Below are 23,275 nucleotides of genomic sequence, written 5' to 3'. Positions count from 1 at the left end.
TTAGTTCAAGTCTAGGCGAGTAAGAACGCACTGTCAATTTGATTCACTGTCAATTTGACACCTACAGACGCTGAAAGATGCCCTCGTAAGAACGGGATATGACGCTCGACTCGTCGATCGACAGTTCCAACGGGCCACAGCGAAAAATCGCCTAGACCTCCTCAGAAGACAAACACGGGACGCAACCAACAGAGTACCCTTCGTCGTCCAGTACTTCCCCGGAGCAGAGAAACTACGCCATGTTCTCCGCAGCCTTCAACATGTCTTCGATGACGACGAACACCTCGCTAAGGCCATCCCCACGCCTCCACGACTCACCTTCAAACAGCCACCCAACCTCAAACAGACCATCGTTCACAGCAAATTACCCAGCTTTCAGGAGAACAGCGTCCGCGACACCACACAACCCTGCCACGGCAACCTCTGCAAGACATGCCAGATCAGCGACACAGATACCACCATCACACGAGAGGAAACCACCCACCAGGTACATGGTTCATAATCCGGTGACTCGGCCAACGTTGCAGGAAAGGATGCCCCGGAGCATGGTACATTGGCGAGACCAAGCAGACACTGCGACAACGGATGAACGGACACCGCGCAACAATCGCCAGACAGGAGGGTTCCCTCCCAGTCAGGGAACACTTCAGCAGTCAAAGACATTCAGCCACCGATCTTCGGCTAAGTGTTCTCCAAGGTGGCCTTCGAGACACACGACAACGCAAAATCGTTGAGCAGAAATTGATAGCCAAGTTCCGCACTCATGAGGACGGCCTCAACCAGGATCTTGGGTTCATGTCACGCTACAAGTAACCCCACCAGCGAAAAAAGTTATCAGTTTTTAATACAACTGGTCATTCTCTCTCTTTCTCTTCCTTTCGGATGTTTCTCTCTCTCTCTCTGTCTTTGGGTTCGGACCGTTTGTATATTCAGTAGCCCTGTATGTACTGTCTCTCTGTCTGATTGCCTTGACGACGGGCAGTTGGAAAGGTGATCTGTAATCACCAGGCATTGTTCTCTGACTATATATGCGGTAACCTTCAAGGATTCCCACACTCACCTGACGAAGGAGAAAGCCTCCGAAAGCTTGTGATTTTCAAATAAAACTGTTGGACTATAACCTGGTGTTGTAAGATTCCTTACATTTGGCTAAATAAAAGAGGAAGAATAGCAGGCCAATGTCATTACAGTGCTCGATGTACAGTGCTAAATCAAAGGAAAAATACAATTGTAATTAGTGGCCTAATTGCAGTAAAAGTGCATCAAGAATTCTAACAGCAGTTGAAGGGAAATGCTTTCTGCTGAATTGTACATAATGCTGAATGTTTCAAAGGGTCTCAGGTGACATTGCGAAATTCCAACCCAGTGACACTGCTGCCCACAATGCACTATGCACAATCATTATGTCACAAGGTTTGTCACTATTATGTCCCTAAGCAGCATTTGTGAAGCATAAAATAAGGTAATAAGGAGTGATTGAGCTCACTGATGAGAGCTTATGTGTCTCTTTATTACCTTCCCTCCCTGGCCCTCATGTTAGCTGATATTGTTAACGGTTCCCTCTCCTCAGGTCCTGTCCCCTTCCCCTTCAAATCTGCCGTCACCAACCCCTCCTCAAAAAACCCACCCTTGAGCCCGCTGTCCTTGCAAACTACCGCCCCATCTCCAACCTCCCTTTCCACTCCAAAGTCCTTGAACGTGTTGTCACCTCCCAAATCTATGCCCATCTTTCTCGCAATTCCTTGTTTGACCCCGCTCCAATCAGGTTTCTGCCCCTGCCACAGCACTGAAACATCCCTTATAAAAGTCACAAATGACATCCTGTGTGACTATGACCGTGCTAAACTATCCCTCCTCATACCTCCCGACGTGTCTGCAGCCTTTCACAAGGTTGACCACACCATCCTACTCCAAAGCTTACCTTCCTTACCTAAGAAAGGATATTCTTGCCATAGAGGGAGTGCAGCGAAGGTTCACCAGACTGATTCCTGGGATACCAGGACTGTCGTATGAGAAGAGATTCGGTCGACCAGGCCTGTATTCACTAGAGTTTAGAAGAATGAGAGGGGATCTCATTGAAACGTATAAAATTCTGACAGGGCTAGACAGACTGGATGCAGGGAAGATGTTTCCCCTGGCTAGGGGGTCCAGAATGAGCGGTCACAGTCTCAGGATACAGGGTAGGACATTTAGGATTGAGATGAGGAGAAATTTCTTCACTCAGAGGGTGGTGAACCTGTGGAATTCTCTACCACAGAAGGCTGTGGAGGCCAAGTCACTGAATACATTTAAGAAGGAGCTAGATAGATTTCTAGACTCAAAAGGCATCAAGGGATATGGGGAGAGAGCAGGAATATGGTATTGAGATAGAGGATTAGCCATGATCATATTGAATGGTGGAGCAGGCTTGAAGGTCCAAATGGCCTACTCCTGCTCCTATTTTCTATGTTTCTAAAGCCTCTCCTCTGTCGTCCAGTTTGGACTGCCCTCACCTGGTTCCGTTCCTATCTATCCAGTCATAGCCTAAGAATCACCTGCAATGGCTTCTCTTCCCACTCCCGCACCGTTACCTCTGGAGTCCCCCAAGGATTTATCCTTGGCCCCTCCTAATTCTAATTTACATGCTGCACCTCGGCGACATCATCCGAAAACACATCAGGTTCCACATGTATGCTGACAACACCCAGCTCTACTTCACCAACACCTTCTTGATTCCTCTACTGCCTCTCATTTGTCTCACTGCTTGTCTGACATCAAGTGCTGGATGAGCAGAAATGTCCTCCAATTAAATATTGGGAAGAACAAAGCTGTTGTCTTCAGTCCCCGCCACAAACTCCATTCCCTAGCCACCGACTCCATCCCTCTCCCTGGCCACTGTCTGAGGCTGAACCAGACCATTTAACCTTGGTGCCCTATTTGATCCTGAGACGAGCTTCTGAACCCATATCTGCTCCATCACCAAGACTGCCTACTTCCACCTCCGTAACATTGCTTGTTTCCGCCCCGGCCTCAGCTCATCTGCTGCAACCCTCATCTATGCCTTTGTTACCTCTAGACTTGACTATTCCAATGCTCTCCTGGTCGGCCTCCCATCTTCCACCCTCTATAAAACTTGAGCTCATCCAAAACTCTGCTGCCCGTATCCTATCTCGCACCAAGTCCTGTTCATCCATCACCCCTGTGCTCGCTGACCTACACTGGCGCCCGGTTCAGCAACACCTCAATTTTAAAATTCTCATTTTTGTTTTCAAATCCCTGTATGGCCTCGCCCCTCCCTAACTCTAACCTCCGACAGCCCTACAACCATCTAAGATTTATGCGCTCCTCCAATTCTTGCCTCTTGCGCATCCCCGATTTTCATCGTTCCACCATTGGCGGCCGTGCCTGCACTTGCCTAGTCCCTAAGCCTCTCCGCCTTTCTACCTCTAACTCCTCCTTCAACACGCTCCATAAAACCTACTTCTTTGACCAAGGTTTTTTTCACCTGTCCTAACACCTCTTAAGTGGCTCAGTGTCAAATCTTGTTTGATAAATGGGACATTTTACTACATTAAACACAAGTTGTTGTTGTTTGGGATTATATTCAAACATCCCCTTTAAAGAGTAGTTCTCCTAGTGGCCTTCATGAATGTGGGCTATGTCTGCAGTGTTATGAGTGTCAATATATGGTCCAGATATTAAAATACACAACCATATTTTTCAATGATGACAGAAGCAGGTGTCACACAATTACTCTCCAATAAGATCACATTGAATGGCGGAGCAGGCTTGAAGGGCCAAATGGCCTACTCCTTCTCCTATTTTCTATGTTTCTAAAAGTCAGTTCTGTGTTTTCCCTCCTAAAGTACAGCACGAAATTGCTTAAACTCCAAACAGTCCCACTAGCTTCATGAAGAGACCGCTGTTAACGTTTTGAGATTGGTGATCTGCAGAAAATCTGGCAACGCAGATCACCAATCTCAAAACGTTAACAGCGGTCTCTTCATGAAGCTAGTGGGACTGTTTGGAGTTTAAGCAATTTCGTGCTGTACTTTAGGAGGGAAAACACAGAACTGACTTTTAGAAACATAGAAAATAGGAGAAGGAGTAGGCCATTTGGCCCTTCAAGCCTGCTCCGCCATTCAATATGATCATGGCTGATCCTCTATCTCAATACCATATTCCCGTTCTCTCCCCATACCCCTTGATGCCTTTTGTGTGTATAGAAACATTTTGTGTCTATAGAAACATGAGGATTAAGGATATAAGAAACATTAAGATTAAGGCTACAAAGTCAACAATGACCAAAATGGCATCAGGATAGAGGGATTTACTTCAACCTTAGCACCTACCAAAGCAAAGACCAGCATAGGATTCGGATAGAAACAAAGATCTGCTACTAATTATTAATGACAAAAGTTTTTTTAATAAATGTAAACTATTTTGATCTTTGTCATTCCAAAAGTGAAGACAGTTCCCTATGTTTAAATGGATTGACGGTATCTCTTCTGCTAATCATAAACATTTCCCCCGAGAGTGACAGCTCAACACGACTCACACACATTAAACCCCAAACACTACATCGTTTCCATCGGTAGGAAGCTGTCCAGCGAGGGAGCGGTACTCGCAGTGCCGATAGCTTCAGCCTGCGGCTTCCACAGACTCCGGGCCTGCGCGCAAGCGGCAGCCCGCCGTCTCCCCCCTCGGGTTCACGAAGCTCCTCACCTGGTTTACTATCACATCATAGAATTCCTTCCGGAAATCCGACACGAACATGGCGGACTGACCCCTCGCTCCGCAGCCCCCCGGTTTCCAGCAACAACCCGCTCCCTCAACCCCCTCAAACTTGGCGCCAAACTGCCTCGCCTGCAGCCCACGGAGCCCAACGCCCGATTGGATAACAGCGCCGATTCTACCTATTGATTGGACAGGACGTTGCACAAACCAGCCTGTCTGATTGGACGGAGGGTCTGCACCCTGCACGCTGAATGGGCAGAAAGCACAGACTCGGCCTCCCCCCCCTCCGATTGGACAGAGAGTTCAGACCCTGTCCCTTCGATTAGACAAAAATCACAAAACCTCTGAATCAAAAGAAAAATACTGCGGATGCTGGAACTCTGAAATAAATACAGCGTCTCTGTACGTGTGTATGTATTATTATTGAGAATAAAGCTGATATACTGCACTTAAAAAAAGTTTCTGCCCCACCAGAAGTTCTGACGAAAGGTCTTTGACCTGAAACGTTAACTCTGTTTCTTTCTCCACAGATGCTGCCTCATTTGCTGAGCTTTTCCAGCATTTTCTGTTTTTATTACACAAAACATCATGATAATTCGCTAGCAGCAAAATAGTCCCACAGATCGTTCGAAGGAGTCCATGCTGTAATCCAATCCTTGGATTACAGCATGGACTCTTCCATCAAAAGCAAAATACTGCGGATGCTGGAAATCTGAAATAAAAACAGAAAATGGTGCAAAAGCTCAGCTAGTTCTGACCCAAGGTCTTTGATCTGAAACATTAACTCTGTTTCTTTCTCCACAGATGCTGCCTCACATGCTGAGCTTTTCCAGCACTTTCTATTTTTATGGCAGTAACTCTTACTACCTCTGTCACAATGTGGAGATGCCGGTGATGGACTGGGGTTGACAATTATAAACAATTTTACAACACCAAGTTATAGTCCAACAAATTTATTTTAAATTCCACAAGCTTTCGGAGGCTTCCTCCTTCGTCAGGTGAACGGTGTGGAAATCACGGTGTGAACGGTGTGAAAACGAAGGAGGAAGCCTCCGAAAGCTTGTGGAATTTAAAATAAATTTGTTGGACTATACCTGTCACAAGTTCAAGTCATAAGCTTTCTAGCGACACAACTGCACAATTAGACCTGTTGGCTGTTTTTTACTTGCAAGCAAGAATCCTTTTAAAATTCTGCTAACATTCTGCCAGAAGTGCAATTTAGCAATGATGCAAAGTGTCACAGCATTGGCAGAATCTTCCATAAACCATACTAATGCGGGGAAGTGTCAAGTAGCAGTTTATCACCTTCTGATGGAAAGGAGAGGGAGTTGTTCCTATGTGACTTAGGATTTGTCTCAAGAATGGCTTCCAGTTGGAGCCTGAAAGTAGGTTACTTGCTACAATTAGTGGGTGGCCTGGATGGCCAAGGAATCAGAAAGAAAATAGATACAATCGTACGCCCAGTAAAATTTACAAAACAGAACAGTACTTTCTGCCAAGATAATTAGCTTTCAAAAAAAGTACACAGCCAAAGAAACATCTTTTTCAGCAGTTGCAATAATGGAATTTCTGAGTATAGTTACAATTAAGAATTCATTCCAGTGCTCCTGACTGAAGGTTGGAGCACCATTCCAACTTTCATTGAACTCTGTTAATGGTTGAGAAATAATGTACATTCTCGACCAGTGTTCAGTTCCCTTCTGCTTAATGTTCAAGATCAATTTAGAAAAGATTTGGCACAGTATTGGGAGATACTTCTGCATAAAAATTGCTTTCCCTAGATACCTCCTATACCTTCCAGATGCCAAAATATGACATCAGGAAGACTTGCTTAGCAAACTGCCCCACCAGAAGTTACTGAGAATCGCTATCTTTTATTTAAGCCAATAGCTCAGTGTGTAAGTATGTCACATGGTGTGGCACTGATACAGACAAACCAGGAAAGTCCTGGATCCATTCCAAGATTGTGTTGAGTTCACTAATCTCAGACAGGTAGCAATCAGAGTTCTACAACTGGTGTCAGTGACTGTGGTTAGTATCTCTGAAAAACTCAGTTTCTGTTTTTTACATTGTAACTAGCCACTAGAGACGGCAGGATGGCCCCTATGGGGGACTAGCCCACCAACACATGTTGTCTGGGCAGAGAAACAAAAAGTAGCTACTTGGGTGAGCTAACAGAAATGACCAGTGCCCATGGAATCATAACTCAGCATGAATCAGCACCTTCAGGTAAAGGAGAAAAGTGGGTGAAAATTACATGAAATAATAATTCAATGCATTTTCACCAATTACAATATGCAATTCTATTGCTCCAGACAACATTTTTCTCTGCATCCAAATCTCACCAAAAGAAGCATAATGAAACTAATCAGTACAGAGTAGTACCAGTCCTCTGTCAGACACCACTTTAAACCAGGAGATGCAAGGAGGGTTAATACTCCGACATCAGTGTTTGTTTTCTTACAATTGGATCTGTACATGTGAACCTTCGTTAAACTGTCAAATATCCCTGTTCCGAACTCGGCCGAGAACATTTAGTCTAGAGCATGAGAACTGATAATGCCAGTTGGATCTTGGATGCCCAGTATCCTGGTACACCAAGGTGCACAGGATTCCCAGGCAGGTTTCTTCTGATTGAATGCCCAACTTTCATGCCATAGATCATTATCTTGAGCAACAGAATGTAGTGCCTACCAGCTAGATGCCTTCCTTGACTATTTTGCACCAGATGGAATTTTGTTTTGATTTCCCCCAATTTGACCCTTTTGATTTAACTACTTTTGCTTGTTTTGTTAAAAATTATCTTGGGTGGACCAACCCCTCCTGGAATTTTTAGTATTGTCATCCCTTTAAAGGGAGGCACTTACTTGCACCCAAGTACTTAGTCTTGCCTAACATACAATTCAACTGGCATACTTAAAATAGGACCCTGTTCCCTGTTATGGACACACTGTTTGAAATGGAACATTCAGTAATTAAGGCAGTTTCTCACTAGCTTAACAGCAGAGATTAGAGGCCCTTGTCCTTGAAAAGAAAAATAACTTGCATTTATATAGCGCCTTTCATGGCCTCAGGGCATCCCAAAGTGCTTTACAGCCACTGAGGTACTAGTTGAAATGTAGTCACTGTTATAATGTAGGAAACGCAGCAGCTAATTTGTGCTTAGCATGGTCCCACAAACAACAATGAGATAATGACCAGATAATCTTTTTTAGTGATGCTGGTTGGGGAATAAATATCAGCCAGGACACCTCTCTGCTCTTTTTCAAATATTGCCATGGGATCTTTTACATCCAACTGAGAGGGCAGACTTGACCTCGGTATAACATCTCATCCGAAAGACAACACCTCTGCACTCCCTCAGTACGTGATGTGGAGATGCCGGTGATGGACTGGGGTTGACAATTGTAAACAATTTTACAACACCAAGTTATAGTCCAGCAATTTTATTTTAAATTCACAAGCTTTCGGAGGCTTCCTCCTTCCTCAGGTGAACGATAGTACTGCACCGAAGCGTCAGCCTAGATTATGAGTTGAAATCTCTGGGACTTGAACCCACAATCTTCTGACGCTGATATGATTGTGCTATCAATGAGCCACGGTTGAAAAGTAAAAAATGTATACCAGTTCAAAAACAGTTTAAGTCATTCCAATCCTTGTTTATTTTGCACAATGATTGTTGCCCCTAATCATCAGCTGCCTACACAGCCTGGTACAAATGAGCTGTATCAATGTACAGCTATTGCACTCAGCATGCAGGTACCTGACACAATGACATCACAAAGAGATTCAATATATTACCAAGACAACCCAAACCTTTTTAAGGGGTGACTTGACAGAGGTTTTCAAGATTATGAAGGTTTATGATAAGGTAAATACTGTTTCTATTGCTCAGTGAGATGGTAACAAGAGCGTATACATTTAAGATCATCATAAAAGTAATTAAAGGGGCTGGGGTGGTGAGAAAAAAATTCTTTCCACCAAGGGTGGTTACAATGTGGAATTCTCTGCCACAGACTCTTGTTGAAGCTGAGTCCATAAATTATTTTACAAGAAAATTAGATAGACTGGCACAGACTTGTTTCTGTGCCATTTTATTCTATGATTCTAAGTTGTAAAGAGGGCACTTGGTAATATAATAAATAAGTTCAACACATTAGTCGGGGGTATGAAAAAGAGCTTGGAGTACCACTTATTGAATAGCTGCCAAGTCCTTTTGAGTGTACAGTATGTCTATTGAGCTTCACAAAACTGGAAATTAAACTGTTGTTTGTTTGTGTGGCAGGGTTAAAAAGTTTGTCTCCCCTCTTGTGCCATCAGTTTGTTGGTATGCTATACTGGTCAGTGAAACTAATGTTGACAGCTCTGGGAAGGATAAACAATTGATAAGAATATATTGATATGACCTATTTTTATTTACCTTTTATTATTTCATGACAGTGTATTTTCTTAAATTTAATACATTTTAAACCAAATTATCTTGAATTTTTTTTTATCTTCTCACCTTTTATGATCGATTGGAAATTGTACAATTGCAACACCAGCGACTCTATAGACTGCTATCCCCGACTGTAATTCCTGGTCCAATTTAGTTGAGCCTGGTTGCTAAGGCCCATCCTCTCCTTCACCCGTCACTGAACGCGGTGTGTGTGATTGGTCAGAGCTGGCCTGAATCATCCAATCATTGGGGCGCCTGTTGCGAATCCCAGCGCTGATTGGTCAAGAGTGTCATTAGCGCTCAGTGATTGGCTGCTTCGACGCGACCAGTCATGCTCCAGTGGTATGGGTATTGGCCAATAGAAACCCGTTGCCCAGGCGCCTAGCGGTGCAAGTGGTTCCGGCGGAGAGTGGCGGCGCTGAGATCGTGAGTTCCGAGTGTGCGTGAGAGAGAGGGAGGACCGATTAGTTGGGTAAAGAGGCAACGAGCGAGACCGATCAGCGACATACTCTGTACCACCACAGCCCGGGCAAGCACAAACATGGTAACGTATCCGGGGTGAGCGGGGGAGGCCCTGCCAGTGTGTGGGGGAGGGGAGGGATGAGACTGCACAGTCATTGTATATCCATGGGCATCATACACTGGCACCTTTATCCTACAGAACCCCTGTTTCGTGTCTGGGATTTGGGAATGTACTGTGGGTGATTACAAGAGCTTCTGTCAGCTCCCAAAGCATCATCATAAGCAATCTCCAATAATAACGGGGGAAAGGGTTTGTGCTGTCATACGACTAGAGGAATGCTCAATTAATTTTTTTTGAAGTACCTAAACCCTGAAAGTTTGTCAACGCCAGTTACGCAACACCTGAGCCCTGCTGTGGGTGCTCTTGTGTTGCATACCATTTCTGTTGGTGACCTGCTCCCAAGAATCTCCCAGTGCCAGCTGAAAAAGAGGTGTGTGAGTGCAGCCTGGAATGACCTACCAAGCCCCTCTTTACCAACCACCTGCTGGGATGGTAAAGGGTGATAAGTTGACTTGGAGAAATTGGGTTGCAAATCATTAATCCACTGCTCAACAGTGTATTTGTTCTAAGTGGCATTGTAAGATAACTCTTGTTGTGATGCTGGACCGTAGTTGTGATAACTCCATCAGGAAGAATATTTTGCTGTAAAACAACACATACTGGGTTATAGCAGTCCTATTTAAAAAACCAAGAGTTGCAGCAATTTTGTTTTCTTAGATTTCTGATGAGTTTGTTGCTACCTAATACATTTACAGAACTGCTAAGTCATTAGATTTTTGTGAGCCTGTCATCAGATTTCTGTGCTTTTCTGTATTTTGTTGCTTACTAGTATGTTATTTCTGTTGCTATATACTGATATCACTTTTTCCTTTGGACAGCTAATACCATCTTTTGGAAATTAGGACAGTTGTGTTTTTTTTATATAGAAATATGTTGAATTGCCAGCATTTACCCTCCATGCAAGCAAATAGTTCTAATTACATTTACCCACCCTGTTCCCATCCATATATCTTGAATGTCAACATCGGTTCTGCCTCGATACTAACCCTGGAAGTGAATTCCACAGCCTCATAACTCTGTGTAAAGAAGTTACTCCTGTTCTCTGTTCTAAATCTCTTATATCAATGGGCCCTCGTTCTTCACCCCTCTACAACTGGAAGCATTCTACTTCTATCTATCTTCTCCCATCCTTTTCATAATTTTAAACTAGATATATATTGGGCTCGCTCAATGTTCACTCTCACAAGTGGACCTTGTGAACCAGGGCGCATCTTTAACCGCCCAATATTTAGGTAAATGTAGCAGGACCCCCAGCATTGAACAGAGAAACCGTGCCATTATATTCGACTGACTGGAATATATCATGTGGTACCATGCAACATCCTCACTTTCGGAATGTTGATAAATATGCACTCTTATCAGAATAAGGTTCAGGCGATAGAGCAAGAGGACACATGAAACAATACTCAGTACAAACAGTATATTTACAGAAGTTAGAGTTTTTACTGATATCCTCAAATGTCAAAACAACAAAGACTGCTCATTTTCAACATAAAATTGATTCTTGAAACACTTAGTTGCTCTGTCTCTTTGCTGGTTTAAAACTTGAGGTAAAGTCAACCTCAGATATCATTCAATATCCTTTTGAAAATATACTGAAACAGAGTTTTTCACAATGACATAACCTGTGAATGGCCTATCAAATGTTTGTGTACACATATACATCTGCCATTACAGTAAAGTTCAAAAGATATCTCCCAGCCTGTACTCAACTAAAGTATCAAGGCAACCGAATTGAAACGAGTGACACCTGAGCAGAAAAATGTCAAGAAATACTTCTAAGGAATAATGCATCTGAAATGATTCTTTTGCATTTCAGACAGTGATGTTTATTCCTGTAGCAGAAACCAGTATTAACTGTGCGTGTGTGTGTGTGTCCAGCAGTGACGCGACACAATAGATGATCCAATGGACACAACTTCATTTGTGTCGCAAGGGGGTTCCAGGAGTATGTTGATATTGTCAGGCAGCACCCCCTACCGAGCAGTTTGCAAAACCATTGAGCTGAACATGCCCGTCGTATGGTGTAAGAGATATGTCTTTTAAAAGCATAGTGTGCTGATAACAAAGGCTGTGTGCATACTCCATCGTAATAAATATGGTGGTGAATGCTGGTTTTGTTTCCAAAACTTCTATTGTTGGTTCGTATGCAAATTGTGATGGTAATGGGAATTTATTTAGTGTACTTTATGTAATAACAGGCAAAAGTGTTGTTGGTATATCTATAGCTGTGTTTGGTGTCACCAGGGTTAGGAATCCCAACAGATGGTGTTGGATGCATTTTGGTCTGTCTTTTCTGCATGTTTTTTGTGTTGTGGTGAAGTTAATCCTCCCATGTCTCTCTGGTTTTGAGCTTTGGTATTGTGCTGTGGACTGAGTTTTTTTTTCTTTTTTCTTGAATGCTGCATTGCTTTGTTTTTGAATTACAAATCGATAAACAACAATTGGCACTCATGCAAAAGGCAGTTGTCCAGAACTGATGATAAAACGACACAGGAACAGGAGTCGGCCATTCAGCCCCTCAAGCCTATTTCACCATTCAATTCATCAACCATGGCTTACCTGTACCTGAACTCCATTTACCCATCTTTGATCTATATCTGTTGTTACTCTTACCTAATAAAAATCTGTCGATCTCAACATTTCAATTGACTTCGCATCCATAGGCTTTTGGGGGAGAGAATGCCACATTTCCACTACCCTTTGTGTGAAAAAGTACTTCCTGATTTCAATCCTGAATGGCCTAGCTCTAATTTTAAGATTGTGCCCCCTTGTTCTAGATTCCCCCACCAGAGGAAATAGCTTCTCTTTACTCTATTGAATCCTATTATAATTTTAATTAGAAAAGTTTGATCCAGCATCCTCAGTATTTTGCTTTTATTATCATTTTAAATACCTCAGTTAGATCACCCCTAAATCTTCTAAATTCAATGGAATACAAGCCAAGTTTATGCAACCTATCCTCATAATTTAACCCTTTAAGCATCTGAAAATGTGCCCCACTGATAAGTTTACAAGCCAAATACAAACCAATTGACTCTTTCCGCTAGTCATTTGAGAGAGCATTCACACCCAGGTGTATGACTGTACTCAGTGGCAGTGAGTCTCCCCCCGACCTCCTAACACTTGATCAGGATTTGTTATCTTGTTCGACATTGTAAGTGGCCATTGGATTTTGAAATTTACCTGAAATCTGATGTCCTGTCAGTTCGTGAGACTACCCATTCATACTGTGGAAGATCAGGATTGCCAAAGCAGCAGATGGAGGAACATCTGACAGCTACTACTCCTTCCTGGAGCTCACTCATCTTCCCAAATAGGATTTTCCATTACATTGTTTACCAGAAAGTAAACTTGAAGTAAATGCTAAGGGAGCCCCCTTAAAAAAAAATGTGCACATGCACAGATTTTTTAAATATTTCTTGTCAGTAACAAGATAAATGTGGTGGAATTTTATTATTTTGGAATAAGTTGGGAAGAGGAGAAGCTGGCTTCAGGGAGACTGGAGCAGTTAAATTCACTATTTAAGCATGCAGTGGAGTTTGCTTTGCTCTTTTACTCCACATCTAATTGGTCTGTGCTTCAGAACAAGGACTGAAATCTATTCAAAATGTTAGTTCAGAGGTTGGGTGGCTGAAAAAGCCAGTGCTGTATTTGTTTGAGTTTGCATCTGAATTGGATCTTGCTCTCTTTTGCATTTATATGTACAGTACAGAATAGCAGCCCTAACTGGATGATATCCTGTGACTGTCTTAAACAACAGAGTGAAAATTCTTAGCATACCCAAAAATATAAACCAAAGTTTGTAGCCAAATTTTACCTGTTGTCTGAGGGGACCAAGAACAGATTTCAGTACTATTAGAAAAGGACTTAAAGAGCCCTCCGAGTAAAGAAATCTGCAAGAGGGTGTGCAGGAATGCCACGAGATAGCTTCTGTTTGCCCTTGTACACTTCAAAATGCTAAAAGTATTTGATGTACTTGGTGTTTGCACGTCCACTGAGATTTGAAGGAGCAGCAAGGTCATATTTATTTTGAAAATGAGTTATAATACCTTCTGCATTGAGGTATCAATCTCCTATTTAAACATTTTAATGGGTTTTTATTGAAATATTAGATTACGTAATGAGTGCATTTCAATACACAAAAAAATATATTCTTAGTTTACATATTTTTATGTGTAACGCACAGGATTGTGTCTTTAGTGCAGAATATTCGGAGTATATAAGGTTGACCGCACTCTCCTCCTTTAAGATACTCCTTTAAACCTACCTCTTTGACCAAGTTTTTGGTCACCTGTCCTAATGTCTCCTTGTGTGGCTCAGTGTCAAATTTTGTTTGATCGTTCCCATGAAGCGCCTTTGGACGTTTTACTACATTAAAGGCGTTATTATTGCAAGTTGGCGATTCCAGTGAGTTGAATTTATTTCAACCTAGTGTCTAGAGTTCCCCCTGTGAGACAGTAAGACCCTGAAAAGAGGGACCTGGAGTGTTTAAACAATGACGAAAGGGAGGCATGAGTAGGTATAACTTGTCAGCCAGAAAACATGCTCATACTTGCAAAAGCATCTGGGGCAGATCCTGCAACATCCAAATAGCACAGTGAGCAATACAGTACTTAATAGAGGACTGGAGAAAATGGCCAAAGAAAGTGGCCAAGTTTGTCTACAAAAAGGTCACTGCACTTCACTAAGTAATTCAGTGTGTTGCACTTCAAAATGTGAAAATCACTATCTGTATTTATTATTATAATAATAATACATGTCCAAGGTAGAGGTGCTGCTTTATTTTTGTTTTAAGAGGTATCTTGGCAGTGTCTAGGTCCTACCTCAGTACCGCTACTACCTGCAACCTAGAACATCCTCCCTACCTTCTTCTCCTGGATCATAGAATTTAAAAAAAAATACATAGCTGAACAAACATAATAATGGCCACTGATTTACAATTTCTACTATAATATGGACATGATCACACAATTTGTATCCAAAAATACTGCTAACATTCCTATATTTTCAATAACTGAAACTGTTTTTTTTGTTAAGATTGCTGTTCATCAGTGGCCCTGACCGTGTATGTTTCAAAGCATAAGACAGTGAGTCCCCTGACCAACCTCACAGGAGTTTTAGTATATGTTATTTTTTCTGCCCGTTACCTTGGGGTGAAGCATTATTATATTTTTCTTGTGTGACGATGGTTTCTTGAATTTTTTTTTCTCTTTTGGTGTAGTTCGCCTTCAATATGTTTGACCAGGCAATTCCACATGCGTTTCGGAATCGCTTCTCAACGCAGTACCGATGCTACTCGGTCTCAATGTTTGCAGGCAGCGATCGATCGGATGTAGAGAAAGGAGGGAAAAGTAAGTGAGTGGTGAAATGGGATAGTGGATAGCATTCCACCGTGTGTTCATTAGAGACAGGTTGGAAAATTGCTGGGGAGGCCTTTGCCACCACTAATGTCAGGGTTTTTACATTTGATCTGTGTGCTTACCCTTGTACTGTAGTGCCCTAAACCAAACTGCGGGCAAATGGAATGCTGTCCCACTTCCCACCTAATATTGGCATCAGGCACTCCCAAGTAGTGTTTAGCAAAGGTTAGTTGCAGAGTAAAGTTTTATATGTAATTACCCCTAATCTCAACCTGCAAAGACCACCCTCTGCTGCACCAGTATGACATTGGCCATCCAGTTACGCTTGTGGCCTGAGTGATGGTGGCAGTTTAGTGCCAAATTGTGGGTAGTTTTATGCTGTGGGTCTGTGCTCACCAAGACCTGAGTCGAAGCTGCCAAAACTCATTTCACTCTGGGTCCTTGCAACCCAATAGTCTGAGCTGGATTGGAAGATGACCCAGAGCTGAAGAGACATCTGCTAACCCACTGTACTATCCAGTTCATCATTAACATCTGTGCTAAGGAAGATTGATGTTGAGAACTAGGTGAACTTTCTGAAATCTTAATGCATCAGGCTTTATAAAGCTGCTTTCCTGCACAGTGCATTATGCTCTGCATTAAAAAACTGATAGATGATTTGTTGCTGTTATCAGCTACTTGGGGGTAATGTCTCCTTTTTTTTCGATTTGGAAAATACCTTTCCCTCCACTTCTTCCTTTGCAGCAGACTGGCCAAGATCAATTAATCTTTAATAGGACACGAGCCTACACTTGCCATCCTCTTGGCACAGTTGATGGCTGAGCAGCTTTTCTGACCCAATAGGCTGAATCACTTTTTTTGTTGCTGCTTTAGAGGCAACTTACTTCAGAGCGTAGGGGAGGGGGAAGAGAAAGAGTGGGACTTACTTTGCCTGTTGCTAAAGCAGAAATGAGGCTGTCCTATTTTTCATTATACTGATCTGGATTGTGTTTGATTTCTTCTGCAGTAATTATGCCACCCTCCGCTCTGGATCAGCTGAGTAAGTACCTGAAACACTGAGTATAGCCTTTTACCACTGTTTGATAGCAACTTAACGATACTTTTAAAAGTGAAGTTTTGTGCCGTACTGGTGCATTTATGGAGTGCCAGAGACGTCTGGTAAAAGGTATTGGATCCTCTCGCCTGGGTAGTATTTGTATCTATAAAAGTCCTGGCAGATTTATATATTTTTTAAAACAGTTCCTCACTCTCATTCCTAAAGTGTTTCATTAACCCCTACCAAAGTTTTTTTATTCCTTTTTTAAGGTATTTATTGTGTTCCGATTAAGAGCTCCCTTTTGGAAAGGAGGACATATTGAGGTGTTCAGCTTTATGAAGGGAACTGACAAAGTTGATTTAGGCAAATTGTTCACTATGGTAAAGGGCTCAACTACCAAGGGACACAAGTTAAAATTAGGAAGCCAAGCAGGAAGAAAAGTTGGATTGACCTTTCTCCACCCAAAGGCCAATAGATGTGTGGAATAAATTACCATCGAAGGCCATTGCTGCAGACAGTAGAAATTGGTTTGATAAGTAATTAAGTAGGATTGATAGATATGGCTAGAAGGCAGGCGGAATTTCATATTCTAAAAAGGGATGGGCTTGTTGGGCCTGTTGGCGTTTTCCTGTTCCTAAAATGTTTTATGTTCTTCTCCTGTTGTGCTACCTTCCATGGCTTGACTGAATCCCTATTTTCTGTTTTATTTTGTCAGGTCGTCTGAATATTACATACCCAATGCTGTTTAAACTTACCAATAGAAAAACTGACCGAATGACACATTGTGGCGTCCTGGAGTTTGTGGCGGAGGAAGGGATTTGTTACCTGCCTCACTGGGTGAGTGGGGATTCATGGGGAGTGTGACCGCAGGGCCATATTGCAAGTGCCATTCTCTTAAAAAGACAGCCCTGTGAGTATTTTACCTACCTTGAGCTAACCACAAGACAATGCTTGGGAGCTGAGGCTGGGCAGGCAGATGTTTCAGCACCTAGTGCCAGGAATGTTGCGAAGATGGTGGCTGTAATCAGGAGGCCCGTCATCTCATAGTATGTTTATTTCAATTATGTTCTCAGGGATGCCTTTTTCAGATGATTACTTCAGAGTAAGCCTTCATCTTGGAGTATAGACAATTAATAAGTCCTCATTATGCCAAGTCGTCTTGTGCTAAAAAATGAACAATTTGAATTAAGCAACGTATGCAAGTCAGCACAGTGGGAATTTAGTGCCAAAAATAAATTATATAATTTGAATGAAACATCTTTTAATTAAGTGGAGTAGACTGTACCAGATTACAGTCGTTTTCCTTCGGATGAGAGGTTTATCTCAGTTCCCTTCTGCTGGATATTAAAGATCCCATGACACTATTCAAAGGCGAGCAGGTGTTCTGGCCAACAATCTTCCCTCAACAAATGCCACCAAAAAACAGGCTAACTGCTTACATATCTCACTGCTGTTGGTGATTTGCTGTGCATAAAACGTTCACTGCATTTGCACCATAACAGCAATCATTGCACTTAAGTGTAATTCATTATATGTGAAGTGCTTTGAGATGTGATCAGGTGCTATTTTCAGCCCTGATATGGAATGTGTGTTTTTTTTTAAAGAAGCTTGGATTATTTAAAAAATAGCTTCTGCTGCTTGATCTGATAGTGTTTGATCCATTTACTGTGTGCCTCAGACTGAACTCTGCGTTAAAGACACTGACTTTAGGTGAGAGAACAGCCTAAAACTCAAAGTTTTGAGGCCTGTGGACACCCAGAAACACTAAGAAAAAGAAAATTGCAATGCTTTAGCCATCCACTGGCTCCTCCGAGGTAGGAATGAGTAGGTAGGCTGTTCGTGTTTCATTTCTGAAGTGACCAATATGCTGCATTTATTGGTCTTGGAGGGGGTGCAGTGCAGATTCACCAGAATGATACTGGTACTTAAAGGGTTAAATTATGAGGACAAGTTGCATAAATTTGGCTTGTATTCCCTTGAGTATAGAAGATTGAGGGGTGGCCTAATCGAGGTGTTTAAAATGATAAAAGGATTCAATAGGGTAGATAGAGAGAAGCTATTTCCTCTGGTTGTGGAATCCAGAACAAGGGGGCACAATCAAAATTTGAGCTAGGCCATTCAGGAGTTAAATCAGGAAGCATTTTTTCACACACAGTGTAGTGGAAATCTGGAACACTCTTGCCCCAAAAGTCTGTGGATGCTGGGTCAATTGAAACTTTCAAGACTGAGATCAGTAGATTTTTATTAGGTAAGGCTTTCAAGGGATATGGAGCAAAGATTGGTAAATGGATTATTTAAAAAACAATGGAGTTGAGGTACAGGTCAGCCATGATCTAATTGAATAGCAGAACAGGCTCAAGGGCTGAATGGCCTCTTCCTACGACTACTAGGATGGATGAACAGAACTCGCTCTACCTCCAACTCTTTTTATTCCTCCTTGCCTTTCCCGCCCCACCCCCATTGGAGAGGTGAGAGGCTGCTTTCTGCTTGACACGTTTGTGTGACAGTACAGCTGAGATTAACCGAGCCAATGTAGGGGAGGTCAGGTGCACAAATCCGTGTCTACCAGTGCTTATGCTGCAAATACAGTCTAACTTTGCCAATCTGAATGGATGTATAAGCATGTAAAACAAGTGTGAAATTGATGTACTCCAATTCATGCCACATTAAGAATACATTTGTGTAATGATTTGCTTTCATTGCAGTCATCCTGTGTCTCTGTTATGATTAACCCATATTTCTCTCTTTGTCTCCAGATGATGCAGAACCTGCTGCTGGAGGAAGGGGGCCTGGTCCAGGTAGAGAGTGTGAACCTCATGGTCGCCACTTATTCCAAATTTCAGCCACAGGCTCCAGACTTCCTGGATATCACAAACCCCAAAGCTGTGTATCCTTCTGTCACTCCTCAGAGGTGCAACTGCCTAAGGCGGAGGGGGGGAGGTCGGAGAGGAATTTTCCAGATTTCTTTCTCCTAATTGTCCTGAGACTTTAACCTGGTTTTTCGCCTCTCCCATGACTCCTAGATGGGGTGGAAAGTGAATATATTGGGACGCACAAGACATCACAATTATATGGTACAGGCTGGATGGACCAGTAGGTCTTTTCCTGTCCATCATTTTTTGCAGATTTGAACTCGTCTCATATCTGTACTAATCTGGCTTGCAATTTGAAAATAGGATGGACTGCAGTTCTGAATAAGTATTTATTCTCTTGATAAAAGTGGCAGCAAATTATTTTAATATCGTGGCAGTGAGTGAAGAAAAGAAACAACATGTGTGACTGATCTTCAAAGCAATCACTCCTTTAAACACCAAAATTATTGAGCAGCCGCAGAGAGCAGTGTTGCCTTTGAGGACGGCAACTGCTGTGATGTGAATGAATGACAGCTCCCTGAAAAGGTCCTGCAGCTAGGATAGTTTCAATAACTAAATTATTTACTTCAAAGCTGCCCATTGCTCTGTAGGGAATACTTATCATTCTTAACACTCATGGGTACAGCTCCTGTGTAAGAGCAGTGAGCGCCTGTTAAATATTGAGTCTGTCCCCTGGCTATTCCTGGTTAGCTGGGGTCACTATTTGAATTTGCATTATCAATCCCAATAATTTTTTTAATGGAAGAATTCTAATCGATAATGATTTGTTCACAAAGTAAACATTACTCTGTTCAGGTCTTCCCTTTTTTATTGCAGTTTTATTTTCTCCTTGTGTGCGTACTGTTTGGTATCAACTTGCTCCTGGACGTCTGTTGGTGCTGCTGTGTTCCCACTCATAGGGAAACATGTAAGGTCAAGTATTTGACATGTGGGACTGTTCTAGAAATGCGGCAATGTGGTAATTTGTTAATTTAGGGATCAGCTATGGGTTGTACAGAAGAAATACATATCAAAGCATTTGTTACAATTTTTAACTCCTTGGGGTAGATTTTCCAAATCCTTGCATACCACAAGCGCACATCAGAAAATCAGAGGCAGCAAGCTCATGATTTTCCAATACCTGCTCATGATGTGCAAGGTACCTCGCTGCAAGCGAGGACTCGGAAAATTTATCCTCATCAGACAAGACTGGTCTGCAGAATGACAAGTGACTAACATAGAATTACATGCCAGTGTTTATGCTCCACACAAACCTCCTCCCACTCTATTTACTTCATCTCACCCTATCAACATATCCTTCTATTCCTTTCTCCCACATGTTCTGATCTATCTCACCATTCTGAGTGAAGAAGTTTATCCTGAATTCCTTATTGGATTTATTAGTGACTATCTTATATTTATGGCCCCTAGTTTTGGACTCCCCCACAAGTGGAAACATCTCTATGTCTACCCTATCGAACTTGTGTGTGCCATTCTGTAATATATTAAAAGTCTTATATCTGCCTACTTCCTGGCTACAGAACCTTATTTCCTGGTGTTTTAGCATTACTTATTATAAATTCCTGTATCGACATTTATAATGGAAACTGCTTATGTAAACTTGTCATGTTGTAATTACACACTCTCACCACTGGTCACACTGTAGCCCACCAGTTTTGTGTCTCCTAGCTCCTTAACCTGTGTTGCAGAGAAACTCCTATGTCCCAGCCCTGGTTCAATTATCCCCTGCCCTCTAACCATGTTTCACCTGAAGACTTGATTCCATGTGTACAACACCATGGACGATCGACTAGTTGTAGAATAAATGATCATATTGGACCATTGAAACCATCTGTGAAGCTTGTTTTATTGAATTGTGTGAGCCCCTAATGGTTTGTGCATCCATCCATTTTTGATTTTTGTTGCCAGCGTGGGAGCTGAGCATGGGTTTAAATTACATCGTTCTCCTTTTCCAAAGTCTGTTTCTCACTCTTCCCGCAATCCTAGTCCAAGGTCACAGATACAATGACTGTGCAAATCAGAATCTTATGTCAAAAATACACCTCAGAAATTCTCCCCATATATGGGTGCAAGGTGCAGTAACTCTTTTACTGTACTGGAAGCATCCACTGTAACTGATAAAAGATGTTTCAACTGCAAGCCACAGATACATATTTGTTGTACGAATAACAAGAGGTAAAATGCAGACTGTAGTGAAGCTGGTGCTCCTGGCTACTGTCAATCAGCTACTCCATCCTGAGTCAAATTGGATTCTGGTTTTACAAGGGAGGGCCTAGATTCCAGCTGAGCAACCCCTTATTGTCAACTCACTTGGTTTACTTGGGAAAAGGTACAATAACAACAACTTGCATTTATATAGTGCCTTTAATGTAGTAAAATGTCCCAAGGTGTTACCGAGCTTGGTCAAAGAGGTAGGTTTTAAGGAGCATCTTAAAGGAGGAGAGAGAGGCAGAGAGGTTTAGGGAGGGAATTCCAAAGCTTAGGGCCTCGGCAGCTGGAGACACGGCCACCAATAGCAGAGCGATGAAAATCGGGGATGCGCAAGAGGCCAGAATCGGAGGGTTGTAGGGCTGGAGGGGGTTTCAGAGTTTGGGGGGGGTGGCGAGGCCATGAAAACAAGGTAACAAGATTTGCAGTGGGCATCATAACAATAAGTGGTTGCTTTGTTAGAGCAGACCGCCTTATCCACATATTTTATGTTTCACCTAGAATCTGATGAGTTTTTGAGTTTAATGCTGAAAGTGTTCATTGCTAATTTTGCTGGAAGTTAGTTATCCAGCTGTTTGGCTCCTGCATTCTGTCCTTTTTCTTAACATTCTCCTCTCAGATTGGAAAATGCCTTGAGGAACTTTGCCTGCTTGACCACTGGTGATGTCATTGCTATTAACTACAATGAGAAGGTGAGTGGTCGTTGCTTCTTGTGGGGGGGGGAGGATTCTCATAACTCTCACTCTTCCTAATTCATGATAAACATGCAACTCCTGGTTATAACTATTTCTCATTCCTGTATGTTACATAACGAATACCAAGTCATAGATACGATTTTAAACTGTGTGAGTGGGCTGAATTAATAACTTGTGTACGATTACTTACTGAGAGTTATGGGTAGTCACAAGTTGGATTCTAAAGGAGATTTTCTGCTCAGGCTCAGAACAGCATGCACCAAGAGCATACGTTGGGGAAACTGCGTCAAAATTACCCCCAGAGAGTACTTACAGTATCTATATAACCCTGCCAGTGTAATCCCTCAATAATTGCTGTACATGTGTAATGCTGCTGGTGTAAACCAAGGGAGTGCTTACAGTAGCCAGGTAACCCTGGTTGAGTACCTGTGCAGCCACTTGCGATAAAGTCATGGGACTAAAATTATGAATGAAATGGTACCCTACTTTTTTTTTCCATTTTCCCTGCCCCCACCACTCCCCTACGTTGATTCTTATTACAGTATATGTGTGTCTCCTTCCTGGAGATCCACATGACATGATACCTTTTCCCCCTCCACCGCGAATGCCTTAATACTGTTAATATAAAGGGGGTGGGGCAGTCTGTGCAACTGGAGTGACAGAGCACAAGGTGATGACCCAGCACAAGATGTCGCTCCCCTCCTGCCTTAGCGTTCTCCCCTTGTCGCCACAATATATGTACTAGGATGCATTGTGCATCAATTTCAACAAGCTCCATGTATTATCCCACATGCACTATGTCAATTTAATGTACGTACAAACATACAAATTAAGAGCAGGAGTAGGCCATTTGGCCTCTCAAGCCTGCTCTGCTATTTGATAAGATCATGGCTGATCTGATTGCGACCTCAACTCTACTTTCCCGTCTACCTACTATAACCTTTGACTCCCTTGTTAATCAGGAATCTATCTAACTCAGCCTTAAAAATATTCAATGACCCTGCCTCCACCGCTCTCTCGGGAAGGGAGTTCCACAGACTCACAACCCTCTGAGAGAAAAAACTTCTCATCTCTGTCTTAAATGGGAGACCCCTTATTTTTAAGCTGTGGCCCCTAGTTCTAGTCTCTCCCACAAGGGGAAACATCCTCTCAGCACCTACCCCTTCTAGTCCCCTCAGGATCTTATATGTTTCAATATGATCACCTCTCATTCTTCTAAACTCCAGTGTATACAGGTCCAACTTATCCAACCTTTCCTCATAAGATAACCCCCTCATCCCAGGAATCAGTCGAGTGAACCTTCTCTGAACCGCCTCCAAAGCAATTATGTCCTTTCTTAAGTAAGGAGACCAAAACTGCACAC

The 23,275-nt window shown here is 42.5% G+C and overlaps 2 protein-coding genes across 2 annotated transcripts in view; one reads left to right on the top strand and one right to left on the bottom strand.

Moving 5' to 3' along the window:
* cdc45 (CDC45 cell division cycle 45 homolog (S. cerevisiae)) overlaps positions 1-4,831 on the bottom strand; it is a 53,870-nt gene extending 49,039 nt beyond the window's left edge. The window contains exon 1 of the mRNA XM_068005543.1: positions 4,705-4,831. Within this exon, the coding sequence (XP_067861644.1) occupies positions 4,705-4,755 (51 nt within the window). The 5' untranslated portion in view covers positions 4,756-4,831. The remainder of the gene's footprint in view (positions 1-4,704) is intronic.
* Positions 4,832-9,520: 4,689 nt separating this feature from the next.
* Positions 9,521-23,275, top strand: part of ufd1l (ubiquitin recognition factor in ER associated degradation 1) — a 29,224-nt gene continuing 15,469 nt past the window's right edge. The window contains exons 1-6 of the mRNA XM_068005542.1: positions 9,521-9,698; positions 14,962-15,091; positions 16,107-16,139; positions 16,852-16,973; positions 18,893-19,023; positions 21,837-21,909. Of these exons, the coding sequence (XP_067861643.1) occupies positions 9,696-9,698; positions 14,962-15,091; positions 16,107-16,139; positions 16,852-16,973; positions 18,893-19,023; positions 21,837-21,909 (492 nt within the window). The 5' untranslated portion in view covers positions 9,521-9,695. The remainder of the gene's footprint in view (positions 9,699-14,961; positions 15,092-16,106; positions 16,140-16,851; positions 16,974-18,892; positions 19,024-21,836; positions 21,910-23,275) is intronic.

Source organism: Heptranchias perlo, chromosome 25 (assembly GCF_035084215.1).
Source record: "Heptranchias perlo isolate sHepPer1 chromosome 25, sHepPer1.hap1, whole genome shotgun sequence".
Taxonomy (NCBI): Eukaryota; Metazoa; Chordata; class Chondrichthyes; order Hexanchiformes; family Hexanchidae; genus Heptranchias; species Heptranchias perlo.
This window is presented reverse-complemented; position numbering and strand designations above follow the sequence as displayed.